Source organism: Prosopis cineraria, unplaced genomic scaffold (assembly GCF_029017545.1).
Source record: "Prosopis cineraria cultivar Desert tree isolate PC_DT_omini unplaced genomic scaffold, ASM2901754v1 PC5, whole genome shotgun sequence".
NCBI lineage: Eukaryota > Viridiplantae > Streptophyta > Magnoliopsida > Fabales > Fabaceae > Prosopis > Prosopis cineraria.
Window position 1 is genome coordinate 41,396,232 of NW_026555336.1, and position 12,026 is coordinate 41,408,257.

Sequence of the window (12,026 nt, forward strand, 5' to 3'; positions counted from 1 at the left end):
GTGACTATCAATATAGACAGTTTTGAAAAAAAAAATAATGATTACACTTCAAAAGACTAAAAATATCTTATATTTTTAAACATTCAACTCTTCAAAAAATGCTTCATATTTTTGAATGGAGGGAGTAAACTATCATGTTTTTTTTTCTGTTTTTTTATTTATAAGCAAAATGAAAAATTTCAAAAAGTCAATATTTATTTTTATTAGAAAAGTTTATTTCATTAATTGCAAAATAAATTGATTCAATTTTTAAATTTGCAGACATAATTATTATACCCAAAAAACATTTTTATACTGCGTGAGTTGGTTTTTTTATATATTTAAAAATGGAGTATCAAATAAGAAAAAAATAATAAATGGTAAAAATTTTGCACAATGACAAAAACTGAGATGTTTGCACAAGAGACATTACAATCTCAACAAAAAGTTTTAGAGCTATTCGATCAAATCAAATTACTGTTACCATATAAGATGACACGTGAGATACTGGCTGAATGATTATAAGAAGAGGAGGATCAGGCTATTTTATAAACTGGCCACACCTACGATAGCGGAATATTCTCTTACTCTCCCCAACCCCCTTCTCTCTATGATTCATTAATTTGTCACTTCCAACACCATTTCATCTTCTCTCAATCCTTCCATGCCCAAGTAGCCAGCCATGCCCAAGCTTTGTGATTTGCAAGTCCACGTTGATGCTAATTAGATTTTCTTCCTAAAAGAGGTATTCTCTATCAATTGGGATCTTAGTATTCATTCTGTCTCTAACAACTGCATATTGAAGGAAAGCGATAATGACTTAGCTTCATTTCTTTTGCAGAAGGTTATATCAAGATACTACGCCGGGTTGAAGAAAATCATCGATCAACGAAGGAGACGAAGCCCTCATCAGATCAATAACTTGAGGATTGAAATCGATGATTTCCCTGGAGGCCCGAATGGGTTTGAGCTGGTTTGCAGATTCTGTTACAACAATGGCAGAATCCCGATCACTCTATCCAATGTGGCTCTCCTCCATTGCTGCTCTCTTCATCTCGGAAAGGATGATGAAATGCTCTCTGACAATCTCCTGCGACAAACAGAGTCATTTCTTGAGGAAATCTATTGCTGGAAATGGAAAAACTTGCTCGTCAGTCTACGGAATTGTGATCTATTTTATGACTATGCAGAATCCTATGGTCTTCTGGACAAGTTCATTTGTGCACTCTTAGCAAAGATTGCCCAAAACTCATATACGAACCCCCTTAGCACCTCCTCGTCTTCTCCAGAAACTAGTTCTGCCAAGAGATTCTCTTCTTCAACCAAAGCTATCCCAGAAACCACCAGGTCAATGCTACCAACAAAAGCATGGTGGTTTCAGGATTTGGGTCATCTACCGCCTAAGATCATTAAGAAACTTGTTCAGAATCTTAGGGCATATAAAACAAATAACACAAACTTGATGCTCACCAGATTTCTTCTTCATTATCTAAGAGCATCGACTCAAATCAGAGGCAAAGAGAGCTATTGCAGAGCTAGAAACAGAAGAGAGTTTGTAGGTCTTGCAGAAACAGCAGCCCGTGGAGTCATATTAGTCGGCAAGGAGTCCTTCTCTTGCAGAGGACTGTTTTGGGTATTGAGGATTGTATCTAGGTTTGGGTTGGGAAAGGAATGCAGAATGGAACTGGAAAAATTGATCGATGGGATGCTTGATCAAGCCACGTTAGACGATTTGCTGGTTTCCGGTCATGATATGGGAGTTTATTACGATGTTGATTTAGTGATAAGATTGGTTAGAGTGTTTGTTAAGATCAATGAAGCTGAATCTGATGATGGGCTATCTGTACTGAAACTGAAGAAGGTTGGCAGATTGATTGACAATTATCTGCGGGAGATATTCCGGACCAGAACCTCAAGATCTCTAAGTTTCTGGGAGTTGCAGAGTGTTTGCTAGATAGTGCCAGGGATTGCTTTGATGGGGTTTACAGAGCCATTGACATCTATATCGAGGTATCACACTTATGACTCGCAATATTTCTTCCTTATGTTATGCTCAATCCATCATCATCTTTGTGGAGAATCGATGTGAAATAGGATAGAGAAGATTTTTCAAGTGCTCAATATAAAAGAAAAGGAAGGCAGTCTGTTGATAAATTATCCCAGAAAATCTAACCTTGTTTATTTGTCTCTTTCGTTCATGTACAATAGCAGTCGCATCCAGGAATGGGATTTGAGGAGAGATCAATATTGTGCAGATGCCTTAATTACAAGAAACTGAGTATTGAAGTGTAACACTTGCCCCGAGTGTTATCCAAAAATCACACAATTCAAATAAACTAAGTGTGGTTAAGGAGTTAATCCTAAAAGCAACTTAGGAAACAAACCATTTAAATCACTAAGCAAATATACGATTGTAAAGTAAACATTTAAAACCTTAAAAAAAATTATAGGTTCTAACTATAGCGCACGGAAGCAAGTTAGACGAAAGAGAAATAAAAAGATGCTGCCATGACAGCATTTAAATTGCTGTCATGACAGCCCTCCCGAGTCAACTTCTAGGAGGCGTCGTTCCGCCATCCGACCTCCGATCGAAGTGATTTTAAAGCTCACACGTCACATTCAAAGGGTACTATAAGTATACCAAATTTCAAAAAGATCCAACGGTCGGATTTAAAATTAGACATGTTAAAAATTTGATTATTTTTGCTGTCATGACAGCTAAAAAATAGCTGTCATGACAGCACTTCCGGACCAACTTCCGGAGTGCACCATTTCATCATCTGACTCCGATCGGAGTGATTCTAAAGCCCACATGTCACTTTTAAAGAATACTATTATCATACTAAATTTTGAAAAGATCCAACGGACGGATTGAATTTTGTGCAGGTTATAAAATCAATACTGTAGCTGTCATGACAGCAATTTAATGCTGTCATGACAGCACCTCCAGACCAAATTCGGAGTGCGTCGTTTCTCCGTCTGATATCCGATCGACGTGATTCCAAAGCCCACACGAAGCTTATAAAAGGTTTTACTTGTGACCCAAATTTTAGAGAAATCCAACGGTCGGATTAAGATTTGGACACCCGGATGCAAAAGTGCAGCTTTTTGGTAAAAACCATTTTCAAAATTGTCCAAATCTCATCCTAATGGTCACAAACCTGTGGAAACACTTTGGACACGTCAAATAAGATTAAAAACACCTGATAGAACATTCAAATGATGAAAACCCCCATACATCAAAATTTGACCACCCGGGTGCCATTTCCCAAAATGGACCCTAAACCCCCAAAATGCACAAATCATACAAGAGTGGTCACAAATCAATCCAAATACCATGTATTTATATAAATACATATGCTAAACATTTTCACTTGGCTCAGAGCTCCTTGTGGAGCCCACGCACCCACTCTCTCTATCCAAGGTGTATGTTTGCCCATAGCACACCATTTGCAATGCAACCACTTTGCATTTGCTTATAAAATCACATATATATCAAAATAAAGATCTGCTTGTAATAGAAACTTGGTCTACTAAGTAAATCCATCAAAACCACACACCATAACCAAGTTTCCTAGCCACAAGTCTGCAAACAGACAAAAATTTATACACAAGCACACAATCCACACATATTCACACACACATACATAATCATATCCTACTGGCACCCTAATCTTAAATACATTACAATATATTTGCTCAAAAGAAAGGGGTTGCAGTTCTTTACAAATCACAAGCAAACCCCTAGCTTTGCTCCTTTCCCCGTCCACCACTGGATCCTTCGCCTGGACCTAGAATATTGAAAAGAAAGGGGTGAGACAACCACAGTCTCAGTAACAGCGAAATCTACATTGATTATTACAAAGTAAGCCATAATCAAATAAACGAATAATAAATTCAACATAGTATACAATTTAGCCATTTAAAATGCATGAATGCATGACCTAGGCCGGTATGGCCTTTTATGACCAACAGAATGCCCCCTGGCACTCTTTAACTCGCAGGTAAACCTTATACCTACTTGTACCTCCACAGGCACAAAACATAATCTAAGGCATGATCTAATCCACCGAACCTCCTATGCCCCTTCGACGTGAATCCTAAGCAGTTGAAGCTAACTCCCTCCCAGAGCCAGCCCAACTTACTTTCCATGTGAGGGCTACCTTGGCCTAGGCACTCAACCTCACACTTCATATGTTAGATTCCCTCCCCCACTGAGAGGTGTCGAACACTCAATACACTAACCACTTTAGTGCACTGAGCCCACAATACGTAAGACAACACTGAGTATTGACAGTGTGCCATAGAATATCAAAAATCCACACCTTCTCATTGGTGAACTCCCACCGAGATCATGCCTTTTACTCTTGTCTACCTTTCCTGAGTATTGACCATTCAACACTCTAAAGTAGTATAATATTTATAAATCTCATTTCCATAAAAACATTGTTATTAAACAATTAGAAAACATATTTGCACTATAATCAAAGTAGTACCCCATAACCCCTTATAAAGCACATTTAATCTTTTAAAACATGTAATGCATGATAATTAGTAATATTTATTCAAAAATAGCTAAAACAAAGTAATAAGAAATATAAATTCCCCTGTTACCTCAACCCTTTGGTACTAAAAGGGTTCCCCTTGTACAAAATAGGGCTCAGCTTGTTCCTTACTTCTCAATAAGTTCTACCAACAATTTTCTACAACATATAAGTGATCCACATCACTTATCATGACAAATAGCATTAATGAAGACTATAACTCATACCACACAACTTAGGTCAATGAGTCATAATCCACCCTAATGGTCCATATATTAAACCAACCATTCACATAGTATCACTTAACCACCAAAACCATTTATTAGCCATCACTAGGCTAATTTTCAATTTATATAATTTTTTTAATCAATTAAAAACCTTTACTTAGTGCCACCAACTTTCACCATTAGCCCTTATAATGAAAACCAAACCTTAATTTAAATCTTATTGGGCTCAAATAGCAAAATTATAACTAAATCAATAGGCTTAAACCATTGAGGAGCAAAAACCCAATTTCTCAAGGTTTATTTTGTGCCCAAAACACCTCTTTTCATCCAATTATTCACTCAAAACATTAGATCACTATATAGAAACTCAAAACATGCTCCCTAGAATCCAAAGAAACAAAAGCTTACAAGAATAAAGCCTTGGGATCAAAATCTAAAAATTTTCTCTTCAAAAATTGAAGAAAATCAAGAGAAAGAGAAGAGGATTGAAGTAGGGAGTTTACCTATCGTGTAGCCGAGCTCGCAACGGTCGCAAAGACTCCTAGATCTAAGCCTAAATCCCTCCCTTTCTCTTCTCTTCTTCCTCTCTCCCTCTCATACGTTTCCTTTCCTTTCCAATTTAATTTCTGCGTTTCTGTATCAATTTTGGTCTTTAAATTGCTGGTCAAAAAGTTTGGAGAAAATTACAAGAAAGGGCCCAACATTTTTTATTATTGCACAAAAGCCCGGGTCAACTTTGGTAATTTTTTCCATAGTTAAAAATCAAATAAAACCAAACTTTTGCTTAGTAAAATTCAAACTCTGGGCCTCTATTAAATTATTCTAAATGTTAATTTAATTATAGATATTTTATTTTATTTTTATTTATTTTTTTTATAAATTTGAGTCTTAAAATTTTTAGGATGTTACATGAAGCGAGCAAAGATGTTGCCAGAAATCCCAGAATCCCCCCTAGGATCACCATGCAGGCTCTCATTTCTCAGCAATCAAAGCAGGATATTGGTATTGAGAGTACTGGACAAGACATGAGATTAGACCTCGAGAGAATGCAATGCAGGGTCATTGAATTAGGGAAGTTGTGTAGGGAGATCAATGGCCAGATATCCACCTTACTCATTCATCCTTCTCGCGTTAGAGCCATCCCCAGATTTTGTTGATTATCTATCATCACATACTCGTACACATGCATCTCCGATTGTATAAATATGTAATTTTTGTTGGTGACACTGGCAGAAACGCAAACGATGAAGTACGAATTACTTGAGTCATGCCCGAAAGGACACTGTCCTTAATAACTATCCCGGCACACCTTCCGACGACCGGCAGTTCTCCAGGATTAAACAAGCACTTCCTCGACGAAACGAGGGAACAAAACAATAGAGACTAAAAGTAAACACAGACGAATAGACAGAGGGAGGAGAGAACCCTGAAAACTCAAGAGGATTGTATTGCTCTGTCTGCACCCATGGCTATATATAGCCTGAAGGTGGAGACATGAACGTTGGGGGGTCACCACCGGATTAAAGGCTCGGTTATACTGTCATAAAAATCATTTAAACACTTGTTTGGAAACGTTGGGGTTGATTATATAGATTGTACTACACTTCATCATTTACTAAGTTTTTAGAATATTATTAATTAAAAGATCTTTAGCCAACAACTATCCTCAATGGTAGAAATTATTAGTATAAATGGTAATTGTGTATTGAGGTTGAATGCCGAGTATACAAAATTTCATGTGGCTTATAATCTGTTTGAGAATATGTTTTCTTACTTGAAACTGTGGATGGCATAGAATAGTAGTTAATGTGATATTGTTGCTTAAAAGGGAAGATTATTGTTATGTGGGACATTATTTTAAAATGCCATATCACAAACATTTCATGGCCTTGTTGACTACCTTAGCTATGAATTTTTACTTAAACCCTGCTAATGGTTTGGTTTTTTAAAAGGTTTACTAAAGAGTTGTTGAGTAAGGCGTTTGTCACGAATTGGTGTTATTTTTGTGCATTCGGTGAGATTTTAAAGTAGTTAGCTAGCTTACATGGTGTTTTAGATTAATTGTTGTTGCTCACCGTAAGTGCATGGATCGTAGTAAATAATATAAGAAAAGTAAAGTATCATTCTCTCAATAATTTGTCTAAAAATGATGATTATCAAGTAAAAGATTAAGTAAGTTCAACTAAATTAAGCCAAACATAATTAGGAAAAAGTTGATTTTACAAACTAAACTAATACTAGAAAATAGAAAAAAGTAATTGATTCACACACTTTAAACACAAATTGAGTCCTAGAATTATTTATCCCCCTTGCATTTCATAACACCAAAATTATCTCATCTCATAAATGCTTTTAATAAAGATAAGTGCTAAATTAGAGTTCTAAAAATACTTGGACAAACTCTCTCAAGCCATGAACAAGTATGTAGTTAAATTAATTACCCAATCTCTTATTATAATTAATAAAATTCAATTTTAAACACCAACCCTAATGTGGCTATGCAAGGCTAGCAAGTATATCTCTATCTTATTAGCAAAACTATCCATTCAACATGTAAATATCAAGTTCTTGCACTATTTTACCCAAGTTCTATATTCAACCTAGCCCTCTCAAGCATCAATCAAGTAAACCCAACATTTAAATGGTAGCCAATCACTTAGAAGCATTAAGAAAAGAGTAAAATAAACACATATATATCATTAATCATTAGAAGAGAGGAGGAACTTCATGTTCATCCATACAAGGGTTCCAAATAATCCTAGAACAAAGAGTTTAACTACTCATAATCATCCACAAACTGTAAATATATAAAAAAAATTGGACCCATTTCAGATTACAAAAGAGGAAAGGGAAGAGGAATGAAAAAACCAAAGAAAATGAGCTCTAAATGTCTTCAAAGCTTCAATCTCTTGATCTTAACTCTTCCAATACCCAAATCCTAACACGACCAAGCTCTAAATGTGTCTAAAATTGAGTAGAATAACTTCTGGGTTGAGCTCTTTGAATATAAGTGTCCCACTCAATCAATTTTAGATTTAATAAAATGTAACATTTTTCTGACAGTGGTGAAAGTCGCAAACAAAAATCACGACTTTGGAACAACTTTGACAATTTTACACTATTTTTGCAGCTAACAAAATTATTCACTGTGTTTGATTTCTTCATCCAAAAGCCTTCCAAAAATATCAACAAAGCTCCAGAAATGCATCTAATCTAATCTTAAACCAAAATAACATGAAATTAGGCAAAAAATATCAAATCAAATCCAAGAATACAAACCTAAAACAAAATGTACATTTTTCTAATTTGGACAATAAAAACATATATAATTGAGTCAAAATGGATTAGAATCTAAAAAAATGTAATGAAATAATATGAAATTTTAGAGGTTAATAATTGTTCCTAAATTTAGCTTTGAAAATTTCAATGGCATTAGCCTCTTACGCCTCTTCATCCAAAGTTTGATGGCATTAGACAAATAACATCCAATGGTGTTAGCCTTCTTATGTGGTAAACTTGTTTTTCTATTACAAAAGCACAGAACTTCAAAACAATGCAAGCAAATCCACTCCGTTATGATTGCTTCTAGCTTTTCAGATGACAACTTGTTGCTTAACGAACTCATTCACTATATTGCATTCTATCAACCCGCCCTCTTTCCTATGCTTCCCTTCTTATTACTATATATTCCCCTATCAATTGCTTCTTTAATAAAATGATTGAGGCTCTCTCCTACTTTCCTTACCTTCATATAACCCTTTCTTGCTATGCAAGAATGCTTCAAAATGGCATACATCTAGATAAACACACCTTCCCTTTGCTTCTTAAGATGTTCTCCAAGTCTAATATTCAAGATCCACTTATGCTTTATGCTCAAATTCTTAAATTCAGGTTACATTTTGATCTTTTTGTTTGAAATGCTTTAATTCATGCTTTTTCTAATTCTGGGTTTATGAAGTGTGCATGCCAAGTGTTTGATAAAAGTTTCTTGTAAGATGTTATTGCAAGGACTGCATTGATTGATGGGCATGCCAAAAATGATTGTTCGAGAGAGGTATTAAGCTACTTTGTGAAGATGACATCAACAAGTAAGACTGGCATTGATGGGGTAGTCATAGTTAGCATTTTTCATGCAACTACTTTGTCAAGTGATAATTATTTCAAGATAGATTCACAGGTCTTATATTGTTAGGGCTCGAGTTCAATTGGATGCTTATATTTGCAGCATTTTTATAGATATATATGTTAAGTGTAGTTATTATGATGATGCCCGCAAAGTGTTTGATGAAATGCCACATAAAAATGTAGTTTCTTAAACTGTACTAATCAATGATTACATAAAATTCAAGAGGTATAAAGATGCGCTTCTTGTCTTCTAAGTTGTGTTATCACATAACATTGTACTTAATAAATTTACGCTTACAGCTGCTTTTCATGCATGTGCATATATAAGGGGACCGGAGCAAGGGAGGTTAATTCACCAACATATAGATAGAAATAAGTTATACCTAAATTCAACTTTAGGCACAGCATTCGTAGACATATATGCAAAAGGTGGGTACATTGACGAGGCGTTGTTATTTGAAAAGTTATCAGTGAAAGTAAAAGATGTGTATACTTGGACAACCATAATAAATGGGTTGGTTGTTCATATGGATACCTTGAGGTCATTAGAGCTATTCTCATGTATGTTAAGGAGCAGAGTTCAACTAAATGAAGTTACCTTTATTGCTATTCTCAGCTTGTGCTCTCATGGAAGATTAGTAGATGAGGGGAAAAGGTTCTTTAAAATGGTAAGCCTAACATGGACCATTATGGTTGCATGATTGATCTTCTTAGAAAAGCAAGTTACTTAGAAGATGTAAAGAAAATGATTGATAGATGCCAATAAACCCAAATGTTGGTGTAGTGGGAGCTTTATGTGATGGAATAGAAGAGCTAGAAAGAAGCATATAAAAAGAATGAATCCTTCACAGTCATGCTACAATAGTGGAATTAGCTTTAGCAGACTCAATTCTACTACGTATTATACAACAATAAAATTTCTGTGGTCACTATTTAGTTGCTGGGCTCTACTTGGGTGGGTTCTCTACTTTATCCTTTATTACCATTAAATCATAATTCTCAATAGTTTGGATTTAAAGTGATTTTTTCAACTTTTTAATTTAAACCGATATTAAATCATAACTAATTAGAATTTTAATCCAAGAATGATACAAGGAAAAGGAGAATAAAGGAAATAGAAAGGTTCCAAGGATGATTCTAGGATCTAAAGCGGGCCAAGCTATAGCCTATAAGGGCCCCTTTCAATTACTCTTTGAAAAAAAAATTAGAATTTTTACTTCTAAAAAATATTAAAATATATTTTGGCCCTTTTACTTTATGTTATATTTTTAAAGATAAATGTGCAAATTTAGTCATAAACTATTTTTGACAACCAATGGGTATCTTATATTATATAATGGTGTAAAGAAATACATGAACTAAAAAATTATAGCACTTAACACCTTTTCATTTACGTGAATAAACGTCCATTAATTTTATTATTGTGGGACCTATAGACATTCAACTTTTCAAAGTAGACAAAAATTTGATGCATGGATAACAAAGTGGTCAATAAATATATAGATATTTAGAAAAATAGAAATTAAATTTTTTAGTCAACAAAGTGGGCCCATATTCATTCAACCTATTCTCTCTCAACAAGCTGGACCCATATTCATTCAACCCATTTTCTCTTTCTCATACACATCCCTTTCTCTAAACTCTCAAAGCTAATTCTCTCTCTCTCTCTCTCCATTCCAAATGTCAATATTTTTCACCATTTTGTTGCTTTCTCTAATGATGGCCCCATCGGCGACAACCTTAATAGAATGTCATCAAATGATTTCAACAATTTGGAAGATAGAGGAGCGAGAAATGAAAGCTATGGTGAAAGAAAGAAAGGAGGAGAGGAATTTTTCACTATTCTACCCAAAAAACATATATATCAAGAAGAATTAAGCATGAAAGCATTAATCAAATGATGTAATTTAAGGTATAAAAGCAAATCAAACAAAGCAAACAAAAGAGAAACATATATAGTTAGCTTGATGAGGGTCTTGGGTTTCTAGATTCAATTCCTTCTTAGTCCTATCACTCGCAAATTGTCAAAGGTAGGCATGGCCATGATTGAGAAGGGGTTTTATCCCTATCCCTTGCCCATGTCTACAATCTACCACTACCACACTGTCTACCATTCATCATTGCAATAACTACCACCATACCTATGCAATCCTCTTACCTTCAAAAACTCTTGTAAACTCTTTAAAACCACCTCATTGTTTGATAGGTCTACCCATTCTTTTAACCCTTCCTTATGTGCTCTCTCTCTTTCTCTCATTAACTTACTTACTCAAAAGCTCCTATTGAAGTATTTGGCTTGCTTCTCACTCACTCACTCAGAAGCACCCATTCTTTTGGCCTTTCCTTTTATGTGAGACATGAGAGTGCAAGATCGAGATGAGAGTTAGAAAGCCTTAAGTATAGGAGCAAGTTAGTGATTGGAGACATTGAAGAAGGTGAAAAAATTGGAGATCTAAATGAAGGGAGATAAAGAGGGTCATGTAATGAATGTAGGCCTAACAATGAAAAATAAATGGACGTTTACTCACATAGATGGAAAGGTGCCAAATGCTATGTTTTTTTATAGTTTATGAATTTCTTCTTTGTACTAGTTCATAATATAGGATACCCAATGGTTCTTGAAAAGCAGTTCATAGTTAAATTTATACGTTTACCATATTTTCAATTTGGCCACCCTATACATTATCTCTTGGATTGGTTATTGAGAGGTTCATTTCCCTTATTTAGCTAGACAAAGAATGACAAACAAGTGAAAATAGGTTAAGAGCCTATAAAGGATCTACCATTTAACTTGACTAAGGATTGATTTAGCTTGGTCAGGTTAGGCTTTGTAATGTTGCTCTTACTAATTCATAATTAACTCTGAAATTAAGATAATCACGAGATTCACCTAAATAGATTACCAAGTTTGTAAAAATCACATAAATGAGATCTCAAATTTGCAAAACTTATAAAATACTTTAATATCATTTCATGAACTAAAATCAGAGTAAAATATGTTTATGAAAGCATGAGATACTAGTTTGTATTAAAATATTTGCATTTAAGTTGAAAAATATTATTTTTCCAAAAATACAAAGGTGTACCGTAACATGCTCTTAATATGTTGTGACATACATAGTTGGCAAATTATTACCAAAATACACATAAT

General features: G+C 34.7%; 1 protein-coding gene across 1 annotated transcript; it reads left to right on the forward strand.

Moving 5' to 3' along the window:
• Positions 1–661: 661 nt before the first annotated feature.
• On the forward strand, positions 662–9,129 carry LOC129310915 (BTB/POZ domain-containing protein At1g50280-like). The gene is given in 6 exon segments (XM_054952806.1): positions 662–691; positions 785–1,874; positions 1,877–1,989; positions 2,191–2,257; positions 2,518–2,526; positions 5,666–9,129. Coding segments are annotated over 6 exon segments (1,551 nt in total). The 3' UTR covers positions 5,908–9,129.
• The last annotated feature ends 2,897 nt before the right edge of the window (positions 9,130–12,026 follow it).